Raw genomic sequence first — 27,158 nt, 5'->3', positions numbered from 1 at the left:
AATGTGAAACAGTAACATAAAAGCGCTAGACACCAAACTGTGTACTGTGTTTACTTTACAAGCGGCCATCTTTAACACTCTACAACAATTTCACTTTAAAAACAATGTATGTGATACAGAACGGACACAAAACAGCCCTGGGGAAGGAGGGGTAGGAAGGCGGGGAGGCTGTATAGTGGACCGGGCCGCAGGCCGTAAACACCTTCTCCTGGGTCATATAAGGACAATAAAAGGTGTTCTGAAAAACACCTCTGGAAAAGAACAGCTGTGACGAGCGAGGTCCTCCGCCCTCGCCAACCGGGCGCACGGCAGCCAGGAGGACGGACGTGGAGCGGCCCCCGGGCCACGGGCACGGTCAGGCCGTGAGATCCCGGAGCCTCCTGCCCTGAGGACCGCGGAGTCACAGGGGGCCTCGGCCTGCGGTCTCACAGCCGCACGTGAACCAGCCGGCCCGTGGGGTCCGTCTGCCCAGCTGACACGCGCTTCCCGGCGTGACGGACCTTCACCAGCGTCGCCGGCCTCAGGGCGGCCAGAGCCGCGACCGCACGAGGCTCCTGAGACTCGGCCCCGCGGCGAGTGGCCCCCGCGCCCCACTGAGGATGGTGCAGCAGAGGGGCCGGCAGGGACACACAAGCCGGCTGACTGACCCAACAGGCTGCTGCGGGGTGGCCGCTCCTGACTTTCTCTCCTGCCGCCTCAGCACTTCCGGAAAAGGCTCCAGGGCCTCTGCTAGGTCCCTTTCTTTCTTTTCTTTTTTAATAACTAAGGATCAAGTATTAAACCTCAAAGCCTAAGCATGAAACATTGTCATTAACAACCAAACTTTTTCCTTAAAAATTAGGAATTCTAGTATTTATGTCATATAAAAAATTGAGGAATGCACAAAAAGAGAAAACAGCTAGAAGACACGGCTCCAATTTCAATTCTTAAAGGAATAAAACCAGTTTCATTTCAAATACAATTTCAGAGAAGATTTTACTTAACATCAAAATCGTTTCCTTTGGGAACACTTACTATCTGAATTAGAGAACCCTCAAAGCGTCCTGGGAAAGCTTCCAAGGCCAAACAAGCAAAAACCACAACTGCTTCCCAAAACAGGGTCACGAGGTCTGGCACCTGAACGACACTCAGGAAGACCAATCCAGTTTCGCCTTGCGACTCGGGAGAGCGCCACGCGTGCAGGCCCTCTGGGCGCTGTGCTGTGACAGGCGCTGCGGGAGGAGCTGCCCCCGGCCACAGCGCCCGTGGCCCCCAAGCGTGGCCAGGCCCCACCTGGGACACTGTCCCTGTGGTCCTGCCACAGCGGCGCATCTCCCCCCTTGGAGCCGCTGCACAAGGCACAAAGTCGTAGCAGGGCTGAGGCCAGCGCAGCTGCTGATGGGCCAGAGGGGAGGCCCCTCGAGCCCCCTCCCCTGCTCCCCACCAGCTAGTACCTTCACTTGCTTCGGATGGACTTCCTTCTCCTTCCTGGCGCCCAGCGGCCGTCGGAACCCCCGGGGGGTGAGAGGCGCTGCGGGACCAGCAGTGGGTGCTCCCGGTCTTCCCGAGCCTTGGCTTAGTGTCTTTCCAAACCCCGCGCCATCACCTAGAAACACACCGCAGAGTCAGGGCCTAGACCCGCGACTCTGGTGGCGATCCTCGGGGACGGCCCCGAAGCACCGGGAGAGCCACGGCCAGGCCCTCTCACCAAAGGAAACATCGATGGACACCCCCAGACAGTAAAAATGTTTCATAAAAACGTAAGATGAGAGCTACACACGTTAAGTAAGAAAACGTACATTTTGCACATTTAGCATGTTAATGTCCGTGATTTGAACATAAACCCTCCTGGCAGCTCAGCTCATTTTCACAGACGCGATATGTGTTTCCTCACCCCCCACAGACGGGGCAAATCGGCAACTGTGCCGAGCGCCTCGGAGGACGGACGAGAGGGGCAGTGGGACACGAGGAGGGGGCTGAGTGGGAGGACAGGCCCAAAGCACCTGGCCGTGGGGCGGGGGTGCCTGATCTGGGGGTGGGTGCAGAAAAGCCTGGACTGGGCAGCCTGGCTGCGGAGCCCTCAACAGAGTCTCAAATTCGAGACTCCAGGAGCCTCTGTCTGATGGGAGGGGCCTCAAAATAGAACTCCTAACCTCTCGGAAGCATGCAGCTCCCTGAGCTGTTCCTGAGCCTTGAACTGTGGCCAGTCCAGGAAGGCTTGGAAGCACACACTCTGGAAAACGGAAGGAGGCACACGGTGGGAAAGCAGAGCCCACCATCCCCACCAGCACACAGCTCAGGGAGGGCAGGTGGATCTCGTGGAGCCACTGGCAAGGCCCCTCTGAGCACAGAGCTGCCATCCAGTGAGCCGTTCACGACTGCCCTCTCAGAAGTCTACCTTCTCAAACGTGCCAGGGAACATTCAAACACAAAAGACAGAGAGAAACAGAGACTCAGAGAAAGTGTGGAAGAAACAGAGTAAAGGCAGCAAACAGAAGAAAACATCAGAAAAATTAGAGCATCCCCAGAGAAATAAGAAGGGGAGTATCGTTCGGGAAACAAGGGTTAGGGTTAGGAAAGAGGACTAGTCAGAAACTAAAATAGCAAAAATAAAAAGAGTCAATACAAAGCTTAAGAAGTAAAGCTCTGAAAAACCCCTTAGAAATGAGAACAAGAATACAAACATGGAAAATGAGAAAATTAGTACAAGAGGTCCAATATGTGATCAATAAGAATTAACAAGACAGACGAGACAAAACCGTGGGGGAAATGACCAAAGGACGAAGCAGAGTTCTCGGGGTGGGAGGACGTGCTCCAGGGGACCATGTGCTGCTCTCATGACACCCGGGTCCAGGACGGCGGGCTCCACGCTCTGAAGGAACCCAACTCCCCACTCAGGGTCAAGCCCAAGTCCAAGATGCCGACATCAGGAAGATGTCAAGGTTCACACACAAAGTACCCGGCACACGCTTTGCCTCCAGAAACTTGTAGGGGGTCCAACCCGGAAAGCAAGGACCACGTCCAAGACGCAGGGAAGGCCGTCATGGGCAGCTCATACCTGCACTCAAACACGCATCCTCGAAGTGCAGACACTCGGCAGTGATGGGCAGAAAGTGCAGGTGGGGCCGTTTTAGGGGGACGGGAAGGGAGGTGTGTGGGGTGTGCTGCATAAACAAATACTAGAGCAAATTTCTGGAAGTTGAACATGACATCCTCAGGAGACGGCGACTCCAGGCAGGGAGACTGGACGAGAGGCTGCTCCTGGGACACACCTCACAGAACTGCTCAAATTGTTACACCACGCGGCTACTGCTGGGAAGAAGTGAGAGCACCAGCTGAAAAGCTGTTGGCCCCATTCCGCAAATGCCAACATGGCCAGTGAACTGGACTTCACTGCTGCCTTGTCCTCAAAAGCACCCAATGAGCCAATGGTGACTTTTTTCAAAAGTCAAAACACCTTGAGGTGACTGACTTGTAAAAATCTAACAATTATAAAAGAAGGTATAAGGTTAGAAAGTCATGGTGTGGCAGCCATCACAGTGAGAAGGATCCAGGCAAGACCACCAAGAACCATCAATGGAGGCCAAGTGGGTCCGAGCTTGAGGACAGAACGTCCCAGGGTCTCGAAAACCTACCCAGGACATCGGCCATTCAGAAGGAACAGGATGAAACCTGGCAACACAACTGCAGAGTCTAAACTGACCCACATGAAGAGCACGGCACCGCCAGGGCGCTCACGGAGTCCCACGAGATGCACACATGCCGACGAACCTGCCGCGAACATAGAGCCAGCCTTCATGGGGTCCAGGCCCGAGCACTGCGCCAGGCACCTGGCCTGCTCTCAGTAGTCTCCAGCCCGCAAAGGACATCTGGATGCATGGTGGCAGCCACTGCTTGTTTCTGTAGAGAGCACTAACGGGACAAAATCTCAGTGAAGTATGCGGACGCGATGCTGCCCTGGGTCAGGGCGGATGTCCTGGCGTGGACTGGACACCATGAAATACACAGGGACCTTCTCAGGAGTCAAACGACATCAGGTCCTCAAGTAACAGAGCACAAACCCAGAGGGAGACAGAGACACAGAGAGAGAGAGAGAGAGAGAGAGAGAGAGAGAGAGAGCGCACACGCAACATGGCAAGTTAACACGGGACGTGCGAGGGGGGCACAGGGACTCTGCACCATTCTATACTCTGAAGCTGTAAAAATAAAGTTTGTGACTGACTCACTTTTTCCATCGCTTTTTCCTTCTAACCCAAGAGGAGGTGATCTTGACTTTTCTTGAGAATCAAGAGACGTTATGATAAAATCTTCAACATCTTTCTCCTGTTCAAACAGGTAGATGTTTAAATGGTCATAAAATGATAACGTGTTATATCATGGAACTGAACTTGCCAGATGGAAAACTTGCTAAGTCCTGAATTTATCATCTTCCCACACAGAACTCAAAGTGTTCACAGCTTGTGGACACGAGGCCATACGCTCATAATAATTTAATCAAGTTCACCCACAGTTCTCTAGGAATAGTTTACAAAGTCCCTGGCAAATATTTCAGATTTTCAAAATTCTGCATGATGTATTAGCATATGGATATGAAATGGAAGCATATGGATATGAAGTGGTCGTATATGGATACCTTAAATTACACATATCCCGTAATTTATTTTTCATTTTATCTAATCTAAGATACACAAAATCTCAGTTATGTTAGATAAAGTATAATCTAACCCAAAAATAATATATTGAAGTGTTCTTGAAATTAATAACATTATATGTAGAACCTGTTAAACATGATATAGAACTGAAAATAAAACTAAAAAACATCTTCCAGACAAAGAACCCATATGCAGACCACACATGAAGATAGGTTTATGATTATACCTCCCAAAGCCAGTGTGAGTTAGCAAAGTTAGGCCTGTGGTGAATTTCTGAGTAAGAGTAATGCATTTCATGTATTTTTAAAAACAACCAAAGTGCTGTGAATGTTCCTATGACAGTAGACTTGGGTCCATCCTGCAGAACGCTGACTGTCCCTACACTTGTTGACCAGGGGGCTGCTCACGCAGGCCTGGCCAACAGGCCACAACAGGAGGTGAGCCAACAACGACTGCAGCTGTGACCCAGCCATCCACGTAGACACAACCCAGTGGGAACACACTGGGGCCTTGGGCATCCCATGGACCCAAACCAGGACAGCACTCAGGGAGACCACTTACCACAGGCACCCGCTGAGCATGGTCGTTGGTGGAGGGGGCCCCGTCTGCAGCTAATGGAGACCCCGCCCACTTAGGGGCCGTTCCTGCCGCTGACTCGCCCGGGTAACAAAGCAGCCCCAACTGGTCAGCCTGGAGCAGCTGGGTGCTCGTCCTGTCCCACAGGGAGGTGTCCAGACTGCACTGGCTCAGGGCATCCAAGCAGGGTGTGAGGGGCAGGCTAGGGGGGCACTCAGAGATTGAGTCCTTCCTGACGACCTCAGGGGAGCTCCAGGAGGACAGGTCCATCGTCCTGAGCACTTTCTTCAAGGGCTTGGTCCCCTGGGTGTGGGAGAGGTCACGGGAACACCCGTACAAGCTCCCCTGTGAGCAGAGTGACCTGTCTTGCAAAGCAGCCTGCTCTCCTGTGGAAGTATCTGGCACCTCGTTTCGTATCAGCGAATCTTCAGTTCCAATAATGTCAACTAGATCCCATGTGACATTAAATGCATCAACAGGAGATGATCTGTCAGTTTCTTCACTGTTACTGGAACTATCACTCGCATTATTTTCTAAAACATGTGGAGATTCCAATGCCTGTTGAAATCTAAAGTCCTCTGTCCTGACGTTTTGGAAGCTCATGCAATGTACCAGATGGTTCAGTTTTTCTTGAAGTTGTTTCACCTGATCTATGAGATCAACTTTCCGCAGCTGACAATCTTCCAGTAGTTTTTCCTTACCCTACAGGTAAAAAAGAACACGCATACAGTAAAATAAGTGAATTACATGTTGTCGCGTTTGTTATTTATGAGCCAATTTCAGAGACTGTCTGAACAATTAAGGATAAGATTCCATGATGAACCCTTTGTCCCTCTAGACTCTTAAGATTTCAAGTTTTTAAAAATCCTATGAAAGACAGACTCAAGGCTTAAAGCTCATTGCCTAAAAGGCAACTGTTGGAGAGGCTCCTAGAAGGATGGCAGAGCCGGCAGCACCGGGAACCCCTCTCCCGCCTGGGCAACTACTGCACTGGCAGAATGTACCTGATGTAACTATTCTGGAAGTCTGCAGTCTGCTGAAGGCTTGCAAATTCCAGGGGAAGATTTGGAGGGTTAAACTGCTCTCAGCTCTTAGCACAGGAACAGCTACCCATTCCCCACCCCAGGACCCAGGAGGCAGCTGTACATGTGTCCCTGGAGCATCTTGCAGGACCTAGGGTGGGCAAAAAGGACCCTGTCCTCCAAAAACTGGGAATCAGCTCTGAATGATGCTTCTGATCACAGAGGAGCAGGCAGAGAGGCAGGAGGCCACGGCTGTTGCACCTGCCCCCAACTGTTCCAGCCCCTGCCCTTCTGGCTGAAGTGACTTCCAGGGGATTGAAAGGACTGGTGCCCCTTTTTCCCCACCACTGCATTTTTCTCTTTTTCCCTTTGGGGAAAAATTTAAAACTAGGACATTCAAAATCAACTGCATATACAGAGGAAATTCTAAAGTGAATGCGTGTGCCTGGGTAAAGGCATAGGCTCAGAAAGGATCTGAGAACTTAAGTTTACATCTCAAGCTGATCCTTAGCACAAAAACATCAACCAAAAAAAAAAAAAACAAAAACACACAGTAACAACAACAAAAAAGTAAATACTGAGAAAGAGGGAGAGTCTGATTTCTAGATTTACCACATTAATAGATTAAAAATATTCAGTGTTCGACAACAACAACAAAAATCACGAACAAGGAAGTATGGCCTAGGCATAGGAAATAAGTGAGTCAACAGAAACCATCCCTGAAAAAGACCTGATGATGGATCTACTAGACAAAGATTTTAACACAGCCTTCTTAAAGATGCTCACAGAACTAAGGAAAATGTGAAGTGAAAAAAAAGCATGAACAAAATAGAAATATCAATAAAGAAAAAGAAATGAAATTCTGCAGTTAAAAAGTATAACTGAAATTAAAAACTCACTAAAGGGATTCAAAGGTAGATATGAGAAGGCAGAAGAAAGATTCAGTGGATGTGAAGACAGAACAATGGAAATTATCAAGTCTGGGGAAAAGAAAAAACAAGATCGAGAAAAGTTAAGTGGAGCCTCAGGTAACTGTGGGACACCACTGAACAAACCAACATACACATAATGGGAGTCCCAAAAGAAGAGAGAGAGAAGGAAGCAAAGAGAATATATGAGGACATAATGAATGAAAACTTTCCAAACTTGATGAAAGATATGAACATAAATACCCAGGAAACTCGACAAACTCCAAGTAAGATGAACTCAAATAGACCCACACCAAAGACACATAATAATCAAACTTACACAAAGCCAAAGACAATGAGAAAATCTTGAAAACAGCAAGAGAGAAGTGACTTGTCACATACAAAGGATCCTCGATAAGCTTATCAACAGATTTCTCCACCAGAAACTTTGGAGGCCAGAGGACAGTAGGTCAATATAGTCAAAGTGCTAAAAGAAAAAGAACTGTCAACTAAGAATCCTAAATACAGCAAAGCTCCATCAACAGTAGGTTAGAAATTAAGACATTCCCAGATAAACAGAAGTTGAGGGATCTTGTTAGCACTAAAACCTGCCCTGTAAAAAACGTTCAAGAGAGTCCGGCAGGGGAAATGAAAGAACCCTAGACAGTAACTCAAAGCTGTATGGAGAAATAAAGACCTTAATAAAGGTAAATACATGGGCAGTTATAAAAGCTAACGTTATTGTAACAATGGTTCATAACTGCGCTTTTTGTTTTCATCATGAACTAAAAGACTAATATACATATTCCTAAGTTATTGGTCTAAAAGTATTACCGTAACTTTAGTTTCTAACTCCACGTGTTGTTTTCTACATAATTTAAAAGATTAATGCATTTAAAGGAATTATTAGTTTATGTTTAAAGGCACATAAGTATAAAGATGGCTTTTTGTTACATCATAAACCAAAAGGAGTGGGGATGGAGCTACAAAGGAACAGTTTTATGTGTTATTAAACTTAAAGCTGGTATAAATTCAAGTCAGAGCGCTTTATGTTAGGATGCTAAATGTGAAAATAGCAAAAGAATATACACAAAGAGAAGTGAGAAAGGAATTTAAACATTTCACCATTTTAAAAAATCAATTAAACATAAGAGAAGAGGGGCTTTCCTGGTGGCGCAGCGGTTGAGAATCCGCGTGCCAATGCAGGGGACACGGGTTCAAGCCCTGGTCCGGGAAGATCCCACATGCCGCGGAGCAACTAAGCCCATGGACCACAACTACTGAGCCTCTGCTCTAGAGCCCGTGAGCCACAACTACTGAGCCCACATGCTACAACTACTGAAGCCCGTGTACCTAGAGCCCGTGCTCCACAACAAGAGAAGCCACCACAGTGAGAAGCCCGCGCACTGCAACGAAGCATAGCCCCCACTCGCCGCAACTAGAGAAGGCCCGCGCCCATCAACACAGACCCAACACAGCCAAAAAAAAAAGACACTATCCACAGAGTAAAAATGCAACCCACAAAATGGGAAAAAATATTTGCCAATCATACACCTAATAAGGGATTAATATACCCAGAAATATATAAAGAACTTGTAAAACTCAGTCAAAAAAACATACAACCTGATTCAAAATTTGCCAAAGGACTTGAACAGACATTTCTCCAAAGAACATATACTTGAAAAGATATCCACTATCACTAGTCATTTGAGAAATGCAAATCAAAACTACAATTAGATACACCTCACACCCATTAGGATGACTACTATCAAAAAAAAAAACCAGAAAGTAACAAATATTGGTGAGGATGTGGAGAACTTGGAACTCTTGTACACTTTTGATGGGAATGTAAACAGGTACAGCCACTGTGGAAAACACTACAGCAGTTCCTCAAAAAATGAGAAGTAGAATTACCATATGATCCAGCCACTCTAGTTCTGGGTATATACCTAGAAGAACTGAAAGCAGGGTCCCAAAGAGGTATTTGCACATCCATGTTCATAACAGCACTATTCACAACAGTTAAAACGTGGAAGCAGGACTTCCCTGGTGGCGCACTGGTTAAGAATCCGCCTGCCAATTCAGCAGGCACAGGTTCAAGCCCTGTTCTGGGAAGATCCCACATGCTGCGGAGCAACTAAGCCCATGCGTCACAACTCCTGAGACCGCATGCGACAACTACTGAAGCCCGCGCGCCCTAGAGCCCGTGCTCTGCAACAAGAGAAACCACCGCAATGAGAAGCCTGCACACCGCAATGACGAGTAGCCCCCGCTCGCTGCAACTAGAGAAAGCCTGCATGCAGCAACGAAGACCCAACGCAGCTAAAAAAATAAATAAATAAATTTGTTTATTTATTTTTAAAAAAGTGGAAGCAAACCAAGTGTCCATCGACAGATGAATGGATAAGCATACTGTGGTGTATACATACAATGGAATATTATTCAGCCTTAAAAAGGAAGGAAATTCTGATACCTGCTATGACATAGATGAACCTTGATGACATTACATTATGCTGAGTGACATAAGTCAAACACAAAAAAACAAATACTGTGAGATGCCACTTATGTAAACACTTAAGAGTATCTCAAAAATCATACGGAAACAGAAAGCATAACGGTGGTTGCCAGGGCCTGCGGGAAGGAGGAAATGGGAGTCATTGTTTAAATGAGTAGTTTCAGTTTTACAAGATGAAAAGAGCTATGGAGATGCATGGTCACACAACATTATAAATGTATTTAATACGATTGAACTATACGTTTAAAAATGATTAAGATGAAAAAGAATAAAAATAAAAAATAAAAAGAAACGTGAACTTAATATGGATACGACAGAGGTGAAAAAAAAAATGATTAAGATGTAAATTGTACATGTATTTTGCCACACACGACACAAAGAGAGGCAACTGTTATAACCTATGTCTGTGGCAATTTATTGAGGATGTAAGTTTCTTGTTTTTGGGTTTTTTTAAGGAAAAAGGCCTGGAAGGTTCTATATGCAAACATTGGAAAACACAGAATTGTAATTTATGGAATGAATTTGGAATTTCCTTGTCAGTGTGTAACTCCTAAAAATTTGGCGACCAGCTCAGGATATCCCAGGGCCGAACTCTCTTTTAAGAATTTAAAGAAATGTTCTTATCACAAGGATGCTGAGACAAGTTTGCTACACAGAGTAGGTGAAGGTTCTCTCCAAACAGAATGTATTTCCTGAGGGCATCTGATAAACACATGACATCAGATGCAGGCTTCCTCTAGCAAAACTGCAGACCCAGGGCTTCCCTGGTGGCGTAGTGGTTGAGAGTCCGCCTGCCAATGCAGGGGATGTAGGTTCGTGCCCCGGTCCGGGAAGATCCCACATGCCGTGGAGTGTCTGGGCCCATGAGCCATGGCCGCTGAGCCTGCAGGTCTGGAGCCTGTGCTCCGCAACGGTAGAGGCCACAACAGTGAGAGACCCGCGTACCGAAAAAAAAAAAAAAAAAGAAAAAAAACCTGCAGACCCAGACCCAGAGGCCTGTGTGCTGTGGGATTCAGAATCTTCCAATTTCCAACACGGTGCATGTGGCCCGTGGCACATCCCAGAAGCGCCCCCAGGAGGTGAGGGGCTGGAACACCCAGCGAAGTGTGCAACGTCCACACCAGCAGGGTGAGTGGCTCATGAGAGCCCGCATCTGAGCAGGCTTCAGAACCAAGCCCACTTTTGGTTCTCAAACATCTCAGCTCTGCAACAATTTGATGCTGCCGACCTGCACCCTCCCCACCCTGGAAAAGAAAAGGCAGCCTTCTTGTAGCTTCTGTCCTGGTGATCAGAATTTAAAACTGTTGAATCGTAGATTACTCTGCTCTTCTTTGCTGGGAGGACAAGTGAAAACATGTAGGGAAAACACCTGAGGTTCAAGCAATAAATGTGAAGCCTTTGCAAGTGATGAAGGTTGTGGAAGCAGCACAGCTGTGGGCAACTGTCCTCACACGGAAAATCCAGACACAAGCCCTGAAGCCCAGTTAAATCCTACTGGTATCAACTATGAGGAAAAAGTAACTGACTGCTCACTTTTCACAGCTGATTAGACCGTGGGAAATCTCAAAACGGATCTGACCAGCACTGCCAGAGCGGCGGGCCTGGAGAAGGCGCCCCTGGCTGCGGTCCTTGTAACCTGCCGTCGCAGCAAAGACGCCGAGGGGGTGTCTACCCGCGACCAGCTGCCGTGTCCTGTGCCCCCCCAACCCCCGAACATGCCCAGGCACCTTAGCTGTTCCCGACACTCCGCTCTCTGCAGGCAGGCACATTTCCTTTTTCACTAACAGCAGCTCAGACTCCAGTTGCCGCTGGCAGACCGCGAGCACCGACATCACGCTGTCCTGCTGGCTGAGACCTGCGCGGGCCAACGTCGGCAGGGCTTTGGCCAGCTGCGGATCCTCCTTAATAGGGCTCTGTGATGAGCAGAGAAAACAAGGACAATGCTTATGAGCACACAGCCAAAGGCATCGCAAAGTCAGAAGTGCAGTGAGGCTACCTCAGAGTCCCAGGAGCTCTGCAGCCGGAGCACCAGCTAGCAGGCGCCGAGGGAGAGCCCACAGCTCAGGGCCAGAATCACACACATGCATGGAGCAGGAGACCAGCGGTGCACACAGCAGGTCAGCAGGTGCTGGAGCTGGGCAAGCCACGAAGACGGCCCCCAGCAGACACGGAGCACAGCACAGCTGCCCCCCAGCTCCCCACATGCACCCCCAGATCCCAGACACATGCCAGCTCCCCACCTGCATCTCCCCAGACACACCCCAGATCCCCACCTGCACCCCCGGCTCCCAGACACATGCCAGCTCCCCACCTGCACCCCCAGATCCCCGGACACACCCTGACCCCCCACCTGCACCCCCAGCTCCCCAGACACACCCCAGGTCCCCACGTGCACCCCCAGATCCCCGGACACACCCCGGCTCCCCACATGCACGCAGCTCTCTGCACACATAGGCTGCACCACCTGTGGCCTGATGAAGAAGGAGCCCACCTGTGGGTTACCGCCATGGCCGTGGGGGGCCTCAGCCAGCCACCTGCCACACACGTCCTGTTCCACCTCTTCGTGGCAGGAGGCCTCTTCTCCCCAGGATGCCCGCCCCCCGGAACTGCCTGCCACTTGGGCCCCGTGCGCCTGCCGCTCGTCCGGCTCCTTCTGGCACCTCAGGAAGCGCTGGTTGAGCGCCTGCAGCTGGCAGCTGAGGCGGACGCACTGCGCCCGGAGCCGCTGCAGCTCGGGGGGCTCCCCAGAGGCCGCCAGGAGCTGCTGCTCTAGGGCGCGGCGGAAGCGGGCCACGGCCGCCAGGATGGCCTCCAGCTCGGCAGAGTGGGCTGACTTCTGCCGGTGCAGAGCATCGATTTCTAACTCTCTCTCTGCGATCTTTGCTTCCTTGGCTCGCAGGGCAGCTTCAAACTCGCGGATCTGGGAGGCCAAGGCCTGGACCTCGGCCTCCCTGAGGGCGGCGCCGGGCCCCGACGCGGCCAGCTGCTGCACGGCCACCTCCTCTGCGGCCTGCAGGCGCTGCTGGAGGGCCTCGAGGGCCTGGCCGTGCCCGCGCTCCTGCTCGGCCAGCAGCCGGCTCAGGGCCTCCTTGGCCTCGAGGGCGGCACGCAGCTCGCCCTCCAGCTCCACGCAGGCCTTGGCTCCTTCGGCCGGGAGGCCCAGCAGCTCGCTCTGCAGGCTGGCGGCTCTGCCGTCACCGGCCTGGGGCGCTGCAGGTCCCCCGAGTGGGAGCTCCCTCTGCAGTTTCTCGATGACCTCATGGAGCTGTTCAATCTCCTGTGCTTTATCCTTCTGTAACCTCTCTTGGTTCTCTCGCAAATTCTCAATAATGGATTTCAGCTCTTCAATTTCAGAACTTCTGTTATACGCAACCTGAAGAAAAAGCACATTTCAGAGGCAAATGACATACATCAACTTCAGAAGTTCCCCTTTCCACTTACAGCTGGGCCTGAACTCATTCTTACAGAAGTGGAGACTTCGCATCTTAAGAGTAGCTGTGGAAGTAACTAACAACATCACCAAATGACACTAAGATCTGAAGAACACCCAGAACACCCAGCTGCTTCAAGTACGTCAAAATGGTCAAACATTCGTATCTGCAGTTGCTGCTTTGCTGCTCGTTCAAACGCTTCATTAAGGCCACACCCATCGCTGCGACAGACCCCAACCCTCGGCTGCCAGGGTTCAGGGGAAGCTCTAACTTGGCCACGTCTCAGTCGATGACACTACACATGAATGTTTTCACCACCTTTTAAATGTCTATTTTCTTAACATTTAAACAACTTTGATTTGTTTGATTTTCCTAAAGGGGTATTTAGATTTTAGATGTCATTCCAACACCAGAACAGGAATAAAAGTGAGAAGATCGGCTGAGGGCTGAGGGAGTTTGCAGTCATGAAGAACATGAACGAGCCAGAGCACACAGCACGCTTTCCACACTGTGCACTGCGGGGATGCGGGGACTCAACATAGCGGGCATCAAACGATGCTTCTACTTGTGCTATTTAATCTAATTCTCAACAATTTTAAGATAAGAAATGTTATTGTTCCTACTTAAAAGATGAGACAGTTGAAATCTAGATATGAAATATCTTGCCAAGACCACAAAGACAGTAAATGGAAAATCAGAATTGAAATCTGTGCCAATATGGCTCCAAATTACATTCTCTTAAGATTACATCAATAGTAGTGACCGAAAAATTTAAAAGTTCTAACCAATCTGTGTTCTAGTTAACAAGTTTCAAGCAACTGATTACAGTAACATCTTATATGTCCTAAAAATTAAGAGTTTCATACAATTCTTGGTTTCACTAGTACTACTTAACCATTACTTCAAACACAAATCCAAACCTGGCCCATAGTGAAAACAAAAATAAGAAAACTGATGTTTGGTTTTGGTTTGGATGGCGTAAGCTGTACATCACACTCAGCACATCTGACGCCACGGTATGTAGTTGGCAAAAGAAAAGTTCTCAGTGTGAGGCAAGACCCTCTACCCAGCCCCACGCTGTGTGCTGCACAGACCCACGTCTCCCCACCCACAGACGACTGAAGGGAGCGGGGGGTAACTCTGTCTGCATACGTTTGGCCTGATGCACTCAGCGCACTCAGCACACTGAGATGAAAACGTGTGCACAACAAAAGCGCCCAAGTCACAACACAAGCATCACACTTTATCAAAGCTAGCACGTGAAAGTGGTGTTAAAAAGTAAGACACTAAAATCTAAAGTAAGTCCTCTAAGATACAGTGCAGTTGGAGCAAGTGAGGAAGCAGAGGCGCAACGATGGTCACAAAGCCCAGAGAGGGAAGAACAGAACTGCAGTTGCAGAACATAGAAAAAGGGCCAGAACACGTGTGTCGCATCTCCCTGAATGCGGGAGGAGTGGTGCCTCTGACACGCGACAGTGCACAGTGCACGGGACAGTGCCACGCACCCCAGGCAGCTAAGAGTGAGGCTCAGAGGGTGCTTCTCTCTCAGCCAGCGGATTCTGTGGGCATCTGGAGAGTCAGCACCAGCACGGCGTCACAGAGGGCCCACAGAGCTCCACAATGGGCACGCAGACCGACTCCGTGAAACCCAGAGGTACATCCCACCTGCCTACAGGCCCAGGACGTCATGCTGGGGATTCTGATGCAGCAAAGGCTACCAGGTGGGGGAGTTTCCATCTTTCAGGCTGTGCCATCAGGCAGTGCAGCCAGATGAGGCCGAGAAGAGGGAACTGGGGCAGCCAGGGCTGCCAGGGCTCTGGAGAGAAAAAGACAACAGACAGAGAAGCAGGGAAGGGAAACCAAACTTCATGTGATCTCTACAGGCAAGACACAGTGCAAACTTTAAGTCCGACCAACATGACTACCACTAAAAGAAAAATCTCACTGTTTTGGGAAGCAAGAGTTTCCACAACATTATTTGCAGAATATCAAGGATGCAAATCAAAATTATTTTTAAAAAAATCAGCATCACGTGGCCTACTCTGACATGAAAAGACAACCAGTGACAACTAAACTGAGATGACAAAAATGCTGCAAGAAGCAAATAAGGATGTTATAGCTGTGTTCAAGGACATAAAGGTAAGCATGTTCATGATAAACAAAAAGATAGGAAATTTAGAAAATCACTCCAATGGGCTTGAGAAAATCCTGAACATGACAGAGTCCAAACTCTGAAGAGTCACAGACATTATCCCATCAGAGGAAAAGAATTATAAAAAATGCACACAGCTTCCAATACCCATAGGACGATGTAAAAGGCATGGCGTATTTGTAACTGGAACTCTAGAAGAGAATGATGCAAAAAAATACCTCAATAAATAATGGCCCAAAACTTCCCAATACGAAATATTAATTTAAACAATCCCACAAGTATTGAGGAAATTGAATTTGTAATTTAAAAACAAAAAGAGAACTTGCCAGGCCCAGATGGTGTTACTCAACAATTAACACATTATTGACAGGAGACATATTAATACGTCTTTTGTTACCCGAATGTTATTGACTGGAGACGTATCAATACGTTTTTAGAGAGTGATACAATTAACATCACTGCGCAAAGATGCTAAAGCTTAAAACGGATCAAGGGTTCATTATACAACTTACGATTGTCATTATCATTCACATTTTGCTCTTAGGTTTTTGTTCCAACATTGTGTATATTATAAATGTATAATTTTCAAAAATGACGCCTCGTGAAATTTTGACTGAAGAAGAATTTTTCAGTGAATTTTTGCAGATACTTTCTCTGATTGTCCAAGCAACATATATACTAGTGTCTCAGAAAATGGTAATTCTTCAGAATATAGTTCTGATTCAGATGATGTGAATATTAGATCAACAAAAAGACAGAAAACCTTAGTGATTAATTCCAATACGGAAAGTGAAAATGAAACTCATGGTGCTGGAGAATGCTCCTTTGCTTCTACAGAAGCACGGACTGAAGACAACATTTCACAAAAATTAGGAGACTTTACAGGTGCATTAGGTGTAACCATTGTAATAACCTGCAAAGTGTTACTGAAATAACAGAATTATTTCAGGCTGGGCAAAATAAAAGTCGCCGGCCACAGGTGTTAGTTTCTGCAAAAATCCCCCCATCAGTAATGAGTTAAATAATAAATAGCACTAATACTGAACAATCTTTTACAGAAAACAGAAGAGGCAACAATTCATTCAGTGAGGCCAATATTACCCTGATACCAAAACCAGACAGATATCACAAGAAAACTACAGACCAATATCCATGATGAATATATAAATTCTTAATAAAACACTAGTAAAGGGGCTTCCCCGGTGGCGCAGTGGTTGAGAGTCCGCCTGCCGATGCAGGGGACACAGGTTCGTGCCCCGGTCCGGGAAGATCCCACATGCCACGGAGCGGCTGGGCCTGTGAGCCATGGCCGCTGAGCCTGCGTGTCCGGAGCCTGTGCTCAGCAACGGGAGAGGCCACAACGGTGAGAGGCCCGCGTACAGCAAACAAACAAACAAAACACTAGTAAATAGAATTCAGCAGATATAAAAGAACCATACACCATGACCAAGTGGGGTTTATTCCAGGGATTCAGGGCTGGTTCAATATTTGAAAATTCATCAATACAATCTACCATATTAGAATTTAATGTTAAATAAAACACACCGTATTTTAAATTAAATGAACATATCATTTAAGATAGCACAACAAAAAATAAAGTACCTAGATATAAATCTAACAAAATATATACAGGATATATAAAATTGAAAACCACATATCACTGAAAGAAATCCAAGAAAACAAATAAATGGAGACTTACACCATGTTCATGGTTTGGAAGACACAAAATTGTTAAGGAAGTGCTAATCCCTATCCTTTTCAAACAATTCCAAAACACTGAAGAGGAGGGAACACTCCCAAACTTATTCTGTGAGGTCATCAGTACCCTGATACCAAAACCTCAAAAAGACACTACCAAAAAAGACAGTTACGGCAATATCTCTAATGAATATAGATGTAAAAATCCTCAATAAAATATTAGCAAGCCAATCCAACGATACATTAAGAAATCACACACAATGATCAAGTGGGATTTATTCCAGGGACGCAAGGAGGATTCAATATCTGTAAATCAACCAATATGATACACCACATTCCCAAAAGGAAGGATAAAAATACACAATCGTCTCAATAGATGCAGTAAAAGCATGTGCCAAAATTCAACATCCATTCATGATAAAAACTCTCATCAAAGTCAGTAAAGAGGAAATATATCTCAATATAATAAAGGCCATTTATGACAAATCCACAGCTAACATCATATTATTGGTGAAAAGTTGAAAGCCTTCCCTCTAAAATCAGGAAAAAGACAAGAATACCTACTCTTGCTACTTCTATTTATCATAGTATTAGAAGTCCTAGCCACAGCAATCAGACAAGAAAAAGAAATAAAAGGCATCCAAATTGGAAGGGAAAAACTAAAACTATCGCTATTTGCAGATGATGTTAATACTTTATATAGAAAACCCCAAAGTCTCCAACAAAAAACTATTAGAACTAAACTGAAATCAGAAAAGTTTAAGGATACAAGATTAATATACAGAAATCTATTGCTTTTTCTATACATTAATAATGAAGTACCAGAAGAGAAAGAAAACATCAAAAAGAATAAAATACTAGGAATAAACTTATCTGAGGAGGTGAAAGACCTCTACTCTGAAAACTATAAAACACTGATGAAGGCAACTGAAGATAATACAAAGAAATGGAAAGATATTCCATGTTCAGAGATTGGAAGAATACTGTTAAAATGTCTATAGTACCTAAAGCAATCTACAGATTTAATGCACTCCCTATGAAAATACCCATGACAGGTTTCACAGAACCAGAACAAATAATCCTAAAATGTATATGGCACCACAGAAAACACCAAATTGCCAAAGAAATTTTGAGAAAAAGAACAAAGCTGGAGGTACCATGCTCCCTAACTTCAGACTACACTATGAAGCTACAGTAATCAAAACAGCATGGTACTGGCACAAAAACAGACACACAGATCAATGGAACAGAATACAGAGCCCAGAAATAAACCCACACCCTTATATGGTCAATTAATCAACAACAAAGGAGGCAAGAATATACAATGGAGAAAAGACAGCCTCTTTAATAAGTGGTGCTGAGAAAACGGGACAGCTACATGTAAAAAAATGAAATTAGAACATTCTCTAATACTATATACAAAAATAAATTCAAAATGGATTAAAGACCTAAGTGCACAGGACTTCCCTGGTGCTGCAGTAGTTAAGAATCCACCTGCCAATGCAGGGGACACAGGCTCAATCCCTGGTCTGGAAAGATCTCACATGCCACGCAGCAACAAAGCCCATGTGCTACAACTACTGAGCCTGCACTCTAGAGCCCGTGAGCCACAACTACTGAAGCCCGCGCGCCTAGAGCCTGCACACCTCAACTACTGAGCCCATGCACTTCAAATACTGAACCCATGTGCTCTAGGGCCCACGTGCTACAACTACTGAGCCCGTGTGCTGCAACTACTGAAGCCCATGCACTGCAACAAGAGAAGTCACTGCAATGAGAAGCCTGCGCATGGCAACAAAGAGTAGCCCCCTCTTGCCGCAACTAGAGAAAGCCCGTGCACAGCAATGAAACCAAACAGCCAAAAATTTAAAAAATAAGTTAAAAAAAAAAATATATATATATATAGCTCCATGAAAACTGTAAAAAAAAAAGAAAAAAGACCTAAATGCAAGACCAGATACCATAAAACTGCTAGAGGAAAACACAGGCAGAACACTCTGTGACATAAATTATAGCAATATTTTCTTGGTGCTGTCTCCTAAAGCACAGGAAACAAAAGCAAGCATAAACAAATGGGACCTAAATAAACTTAAAAGCTTTTGCACAGCAAAGGAAGCCATCGACAAAATGAAAAGACAACCTACTGAATGGCAGGAAATATTTACAAATATTAGGACCAATAAAGGGTTAACATCCAACATATATAAACCGTTCATACAACTCAACATCAAAAACACAAACACCGGGCTTCCCTGGTGGCACAGTGGTTGAGAGTCCGCCTGCCGATGCAGGGGACACAGGTTCGTGCCCCGGTCCAGGAAGATTCCACATGCCGCAGAGCAGCTGGGCCCGTGAGCCATGGCCGCTGAGCCTGCGCGTCCGGAGCCTGTGCTCTGCCACGGGAGAGGCCACAACAGTGAGAGGCCCGTGTACCGCAAAAAAAAAAAAAAAAAAAGATCTAATATTCTAATCGATTTAATAATTATTAAAATCACTTTGAAAGATTTAAAGTATGTGCCAGAAAAACTTACTGTCCTATAATCCACATAGAAATGTTAAAATTACAAAGCGTACACAGTAATGACAAGCCCACAAACTGTATCGCTTGGATGTCCTGTCCTCTACACAGAAGCGCAGGGGAGGCCACCAGCAGACACGGAGCAGTGAGGGGACACTCCCACAAGGCCCGCCCCACACGCACCTCGTCCTCATGCTGCAGCAGCATCCTGTGCACCGCCTCCAGCTGGACTTCTGCATCGTCAGGACGGTTGCCCGCAGGTGACCCCAGGCATTTGCCCTCATCCAGTTTAGACTGCAGTGTGGACACCAGGAGCAAGTTACTCATCTGCTGTTCCTGTAATGCCTCTTTGTCCTATTTAAGAAAAAAAGATTTATTTTAGGCAAGTGTTTCAGGAAATTGGGGGCCTCAAACTGCAGCTTGTTATTAAAGTGTAGGTCATCCTCAGCCCTCCTGGAGCACACCTGCGCACACCTGCACATGCCAGACACGCCATCCACAGACCCAGCCATGCTCCAGAGCAGATGCCTGCCTAGTGGAGGGTGCAGCCCAAACAGAGCCGCCACGTGCGCCCGAGATTCTACTGCAAGGAACTTATCCCAGTCATTATTCAACAAGGTACCAAAAGGGTCTCCAGACCGTCAGCAAATTGTTTTAACTGGGAAGAACCTGACAAAGCACAGGGCAATGGCTGACAACACATCCACGCAATGAGTGTTAGTAGCCCAGTAAAAAGTTTTCAAGGAACATTTACTATGGATGGAATGGTCACAGCACATTAAGTAGGGAAGAAATAGGCATCCAAAATTGTACACATGGTCCAACTTTGCAGAGGGAAAAAAAGGCATTTTCTACAGCCTGGTGCCTAGTAAGCTCGGTAGCTGTTGGCTGGAGGAGGGAGCCGCCCAGAACTGTCCCCAAGCAAGGGGGGACAGAGCGAGCCGCTGGCTGACTCAGGAGCCATGGGGCCTGTGCTGGACTTCCTTCCCACATAGCACATCCTCAAGAAGGGGCCTGGGCTTCACCTAGTGGTTCTCATCAGCATTTTCAAACCAAACACACCTGATAAAACCCTCCTCCTTGAGCCAGGGTTTTCTTAGGGCCAAAACGATTCCAAAATAAAATTTCTTATTGAGCCTCAGACTTTCAAGTAACCTTTAAACCCCCAGTGACACGAGATACAAGAAACTTGGATTCCTTCAGGCTAAATGCTCAAAGGAGGGGCAGCGCTGACTGGAAAGGCCCTCCTATGCCGCCCTGCCCTACTCCCAATCAGGGGACCTGCCCACACGCAGCTTTCCCACCTCATCCTAAACTCTTAGACACAAGAACGTGCACATCCCTGAGGCGTAATTCCAAACTACAACTAGAAGAACTATCACCGGAGGTGTTTTCACTGAGGAGCTGACACAAATTCCTTACTCAAAAATTAAAATAATTATAACTAGGCTCTATGTAAAGTATTTAATAAAATAAGCTTTCTAAACCTAAAATCTTGAAGATTTACTTAATTACTAGCGATAAACTCAAGAGTACTTGAGAGACAAAGGAGTGCTATAAAACTGGTATGAAATGTTATTACACTAAATGTGACACTGTGATGTGCAATGAGAAACACGCACCTGGTCTCTGTCCGATGCCTGGCACAGAGCGCCTGACACCTTGGTGCTCCCTGAGCGATGAGAGTGACGAAGGTGCCCTACATTCCCAACAAGCCCCTCCAGCCACATCTGAGTCTGTGTCACAGAGGTGACTTTGGGGAAGCCCCAGGCCACTGGGGCTGCTTGCCAGGGGAACTGACCATGGGGTTAAAGGGTCAGAACTTTCAGTCCCAGCCCTGGCCTCCAGGGAGGGGAGAGGGGCTGAAGGGTGAATCCATCACCAATGGCCAATCATGGCTGCATGATGAAGCCTCCATAAAACCCAAAAGGATGGGTTTCCAGGAGCTTCTGGGTCAGTACGCCCTCCCCACCCGCCCTCTGCACCCTCCATCTGGCTGTTCCCCAATTGCATCCTTTTATGGTAAACTGGCAACCCAGTAAGTAAAGTGTTTTGAGTTCTGTGAGCCACTCTAGCAAATTTGTTGAAACTCAGGAGGGGGTCGTGGGATCCTCAACTTATAAAAGTTGGACCTGAGGTGGGCATCTGGGTGCGGGGACAGTCCTGTGGGACTGAGCCCTTAAGCTGCGGGGTCTGACGCCATCTCCAGGAAGGCGGTGTCAGAGTTGAGCTAAGTCGCAGGACACCCAGCTGGGGTCGCCGGGGACTGGGGAGACCCCCACACGCTTGGTGACCCTGTGTCCACAGTGGAGCAGTCAGAGCTGGGGGTCTGCAGTGAAAAGGAAGCCCCGCCACAGCAGCTTCCCCCCTGGCCGCCCCCCTCCGCCCTGGGACCGCACGCTCGCCTGCTCCAGGTCCCTCGCAGCTTTCTGCTGTCTCTCCAGTTCTCCCTGGAGCTGCATCAGTTTTCTTGTGGTGCTGGCGTTCGTCTCCTGCAGACGTTTTATCTCCTCTTCCTGGATTAATACTTGTCTATCTGCCAACTCTTTCTTTATAATCAGTTCATTAAGTCCATCTGATTTTTCTCTCAATTTTTCTTCTAACAATTCAATCTAAAAACCACAGAAAATGCTTCAGAAGCAATAGTTTAAAAAAAAAATCCCACCTTGCAAAGTAAAGAGAGTACAACAACACAACTGTGAGAAAACTGATCCTCTACATGGTTTTCTAGACCCACGCTGCACAGTGAAGCCTGGTGAAAGAATAAGACAGAATTCTCTCTGTAATATGATACACAAAAAATAACACAGAATTTGTTGGTAAAATAAAATAAATTGTGGGAGGAAGGAATGGAAAGCCACTGAGCAGTTAAAAAAAAAAAAAGAACCAAGCACAGATAGGTACAGCACCGCCTGGGTCAGGGTCGAGAAGCAGGCTGGGTGCAAAGGTCACACCTATGGTCCATTTGCACAACAGCCTGGAAATTACAAAGCTGTGGAGAGAGCGCGGGTCAGCGGGTGGGAGGGAGTGGGCGCCATCTCCTGTCTGCATGTCCATACCCTGGCTGGGGCCTCCTGCAGGACATCACCATGGGGGGAACTGGTCTTATTTCCTCTAACTGCAAGTGAATCCATAATCATCTCAAAGTAATTTTAATTTTTAAAAAGAATAAGCAAATCAACTCCAGCGACCTCAGACAGGAAGAAGCAGACAGATCCGACCCCAAGCAGAAGGAAGCGAGAAAAACAAACCAGAGACAGGGCCCCGTGCACCAACCCCTCCCTGTCTGGTCACGCAGAGAACAGGCGAGGGGCAGCAGCACCAAGGGAGCAAACGGACGACGCACAGACACAGACAAGCACGGAGCACTCGCACCTCACCATCCAGCTGCACCGGTGGTCATTTTCGTGTACATGAAAGGCAAAAAAGGGTTTAAAGGTAAAGCTTTTTTTGAAAGCAGCGCAGAGAACCGCTCCCCACGGGCGGGGCCTGGCATGCGGCGGGCGGGCTAACTTACGTCGCTGTTGCAGGGACCCGGCGGACGCAGCCGGGCTGCCTGGCAGAGCTGCTCCTCCAGCCTCTGGATCTCCTGCTGGAAGTCCTCGCGCTCGCGTTCCCACTCCACCGCCTGCGCCTGTTGCGAGAGGCAGCCTGTTTGGACCATTTCCCCGAGCGTCCCCACCGCCCTTTGCAGGCAGGAGCGGAGGACGGGGACCAGGCGGAAGGGGCCCCCTTGTCATGGGCACCGCGAATGACGGAGCCACATGAAGAGGCCCGGCCCCCAGGTGGGACCCGGGGCGGCTTCTGAGACATGGGCAGGAGAGACAGAAGGCAGACAGCAGAGGGCCAGCAGACACCGCCCCGGACCAGGGCAAGCTGTGCGTGCACAACACCCGAGAGACGTCCGCCAGGCTGTGCTCACGTTCATCCCGACGCCAGCACAGAAACTACTTAACAACCTAGAATGAAGTTCACGCTACGAAGATGACCTCCGGTGACGCAAACAAACTCATCGCTCGAGACTCTTACGTCCATGAACTGGCGCTGGCGGCGCAGCTGCTGGTCCAGGGAGCCCATCTGCTGCCTCAGGGCGGAGAGCTCCTCGGCCTGCCGGGCGCACGCCTGCTGCCGCGAGAGCTGCTCCTCCAGCTCTGCCTCTAGGAGCCTCATCTGGGACAGCAGCGCTGAGCGGTCCTTCTCCGACTGCTCCTTGGTCTCCGACTGCTCCTTGGTGAGCGACTCCACTTCCTTCTGAAGAGCTGAAGGTGCCGAGGAAACAGCTGAGGAGCCCAGCTCAGGGAGCCGTGGGCCAGCAGAAACGTGGAGACGCGCGTTTCTCCAGTGATGGAGCGTGCGGGGCGGGGCAGCATGCGTATCCCTCCACCCCCCACGGGCGTGTGACTCAGCCAAGGACACAGCCGCCTCGAGAGGATGGATGTGCACCCTTGACCTGTCAGATCCCGAGCCCACGTCCTAATAAACAGCCACAGTTCTGCCAAAACCCACTGAAAACAAAACTGAGTACTTCTGCGGGGGGTGGCGGGGAGGGAGGAAGGAAAAATTATACTTTTTAAACGAAAATTGGCTAAAATAAAAAATTTTAAAGCCTGAGAAGAGAATACATCTTTGTGTCCCCAAATGACATATCAGGTAATTTTCTGGGAATTCTGCCTTCACGTATATTCTCCAACATGGAAAAATAAAATGTAACTTAAAACCTCCACCAGAGGAAACACCAGCCCCGCTGCGGAGGTTCCCAGCTGATGTGCTAACCGCACAGGCCTCCCTACACACCCGGGGGTGACCTGTCTTGAGGAAAAGGGTCGAGCCGTCAGCAAATCTAAAGCCGACCTAAAACGGATGGGGCGACGAGGCCACGATCCAAGGGAAACGACAGGTTAACAAGCATCTTTGGAAAAGAGGTCTCCCTGCAATGGATCCCAAAGTGTTGAAACTATCCTGAAACTGAAATGTTAAACCCATATGTTTGTATTTACATTTCACCAGCTTTCCAAAGTTAATTATTTTGGTTTGTATAAATCTGTCTTTTATGACAAACTATCACCCCCACTAATGTAATATTCTCAATATACTTCCAGGCTAACAAGTCAGCAACGATGGCAAATTAGGCTTAAACATGCAGTTAGAACAATGTCCTTCACGGGCCTCAGAGACTAGAAACCAGGGCTCGTGTGCCACTGCTGTGATGACCAGTGCTGCCTGGCCAGACACCCAGACAGGACCCGCTTCAGGGTCACACAGCCTTCGTGCAGGCAGGACTGAGGGGAGGTGTCCATGCGGCCACTAAGGCCACACAGAGGGCCAACTCCAGAATCAGGAGACCTCCTGGGGCCCCCAGTGCAGGCCCCCAGCCCAAGGACGACTATGGCAAGACGGGCTTCCTGCGGCTCAGTAACTGCAGTTAAGCATCGTTGAGAGAAATGCTTGCCCATTTTTATGTATGAATATTGAAGATCAAAGTTATCTTCCATGTAGTAGTTTGCCACAGAAGCTAAGTACTTGTCCTCTTTAGTAAAAAGTTGGCAAAACCTGACGCAAACATACAGCATATCACACAGAAGTCACTCATGTGCTGTTACAAACCTGAATCCTTGTGTGCTATAGAAACAGGAGTGCCTATAAATGAAAACACACAGCATTTTCAGAAACGAAAACAGAAAACTGGGTGACTTAGGATATGAAAGTTAGAAATAAGAGAAGGGAAAATGTCAGCAGCAGGACTCCAGGAAATGTTGTGGCCTTGATGCCAGGCCTTGGACAACCTCTGAAACGTGCGTTATTTCCGTGATGCCACTGCTTGGTCCGAATGTTGTGCCCCCAGAATTCATATGTTGGTGTTTGGAGGTGGAGCCTTCAGAGGTGATGAGGTCCTGAGGGTGAAGCCCCATGAGGGGATGAGTGCTTCTCTTATAAAAGAGGCCCCACGGAGCTGCTGCCCCTCCTGCACGTGAGGGCCCAGCGAGAAGGCGCATCCACGAGTGGGAGGCGGGCTCGCACCAGAAGGTGACCGTGTCGGCACCTTCACCTCGGATTCCCACCTCCAGGACCGTAAGGGTGAGTAACGGCTGCAGCGTAAGCCGCTGGGTCTCTGTTGAGACTAAGGCCACTGTTGGCCCTCGTGTTGCAGCAGGTCCCAGCTCCCAGGGGCTTTGCTGCTGACTTTTAAAGACAACAAGGAAAAACACAGAGGACAGATGGCATCGCCCTGAAGGTGGGCATGAGACACGCGAGAACAGGTGAGGCTGAGCTGAATTCCCCCACGGGCGCCAGGACCCCCCACCCTTTGGAAGCTGGCCAGTGTTCACGAGGAGCCAAAGCAGAATCGGGACCAAGTGGCCCCCAAGACCGCGCCTGGGAAGGGAAGGGAAGGCCAGGTGCCAGGCCGGCATGCTCCTGCAGGGCGGCAGCACAGCGGGAGTCCCCAGATGGCCGGGCAGCTAGAGACAGGGACCAGGCAACAGTGAGGAACTAAGGTGGGTTAGCCATGTAAAGATGAAAGCAAACCGAGAGGACCCAAAGGAAACACGAGAATTTCCTGGGGATAAAACAAACGCAGGAGGAAAGACTGGCCTGGGTTGGGGAAAAGGTTCCATGGATCTGCGCCCTCCGGCCAGCCCCTACCACACAGGTGGGCTAGACCTCTCTGCAGGGGTGAGGGGCGGTCACAGTGGACGCAGGGGAGGCGCCAGGCCTAGGGCTATGTGGCCGTTCGCCTGACCCCATACCTCTGCATCTCCCACAGGGTCCCGACTCTGAAGCCCTAACGCCCTGCGCAGGGAGAGCAGGCTGGAGGTACGAGAGCCTGTGACAACAAACACAGGTCTCAGACGCGGAGGGCCCAGCCACCACTCGGACCCACAGGCCGGGACGCCAACACCCGGGAACAGGAGGGGGCCCCAGCCAGGACACTGCCCCACTGGGACGTGTGGCCCAGGGCGTCTGGGGACAGCAAAGTGTGCGCACGGAAGAGACATCGGCCAAGAAGTAATGACAACAAAGCCCCAGATGTAACAAACGTCCAGCCGCCGGCAGAGCAGGGCAGGCATGGGAAACCACTCCAGATACGGTTCCGGGACATGTGAACATCCGAGCAAAGATAAACTTCTAAAAACACCTCCAAAGAAACACGATCAGATGTGCCAGCAGGTGTCTGGATGCAAGAAAACAATGGTTTTTAGTCTCAAAGTATTCAAGTAAAAGAAACCAAATCTAGAATTGTGTCTTTCCAGCTACCACTTCATTTAAGGATGAGGGACACAGAACTGAGAAGATGCCACGGGTCCGCTCTCAATTAGCACAACATCCATTAGACACAGTTCAAGTATAAAAAAGACAAAGCAAAGGAGGAAAAAAGAAAGCAGGTTAATTTTTTACCGTCAGAAGTTCACATCAAAAAATGGAAAAGAGACAAAAGAATGTTATACATGTTAAAGCTAAACAAGAAGATGAAGTCTGGAGATGACTGTAAATAGTTTTAATAACCCGCGCGGATGGAAACCAAGATGATGGCACAAATCACTCTTTGCTTCAAGAGGCTGCAAGCCCGTCGGAGCCACACATCCACTCAAGAGCCATGGGAACATGAGTCTCGCCCAGAAGAGGTACCAAAGACGAGGGCAGAAACTAAACAGACAACTGTTTGTTTATTAATCGGAAAATTAAAAAGAAGAATTGGAGGAAGAGAAA

General features: G+C 48.3%; 1 protein-coding gene across 1 annotated transcript in view; it reads right to left on the bottom strand.

Moving 5' to 3' along the window:
• PCNT (pericentrin) overlaps positions 1-27,158 on the bottom strand; it is a 96,749-nt gene that overhangs the window by 20,414 nt on the left and 49,177 nt on the right. Inside the window, 10 exon segments of the mRNA XM_032630312.1 lie at positions 1,434-1,585; positions 4,206-4,302; positions 5,193-5,909; positions 11,380-11,565; positions 12,144-13,025; positions 19,635-19,805; positions 21,857-22,063; positions 22,827-22,838; positions 22,969-23,085; positions 23,481-23,710. Coding sequence (XP_032486203.1) covers positions 1,434-1,585; positions 4,206-4,302; positions 5,193-5,909; positions 11,380-11,565; positions 12,144-13,025; positions 19,635-19,805; positions 21,857-22,063; positions 22,827-22,838; positions 22,969-23,085; positions 23,481-23,710 — 2,771 coding nt within the window.

The sequence above is a fragment of the Phocoena sinus genome, chromosome 4 (genome assembly GCF_008692025.1).
Source record: "Phocoena sinus isolate mPhoSin1 chromosome 4, mPhoSin1.pri, whole genome shotgun sequence".
In the NCBI taxonomy this organism is placed as follows: Eukaryota; Metazoa; Chordata; class Mammalia; order Artiodactyla; family Phocoenidae; genus Phocoena; species Phocoena sinus.
The sequence above is the reverse complement of the archived record's forward strand: the minus strand, read 5'-3'. Positions and strand labels throughout refer to the sequence as shown.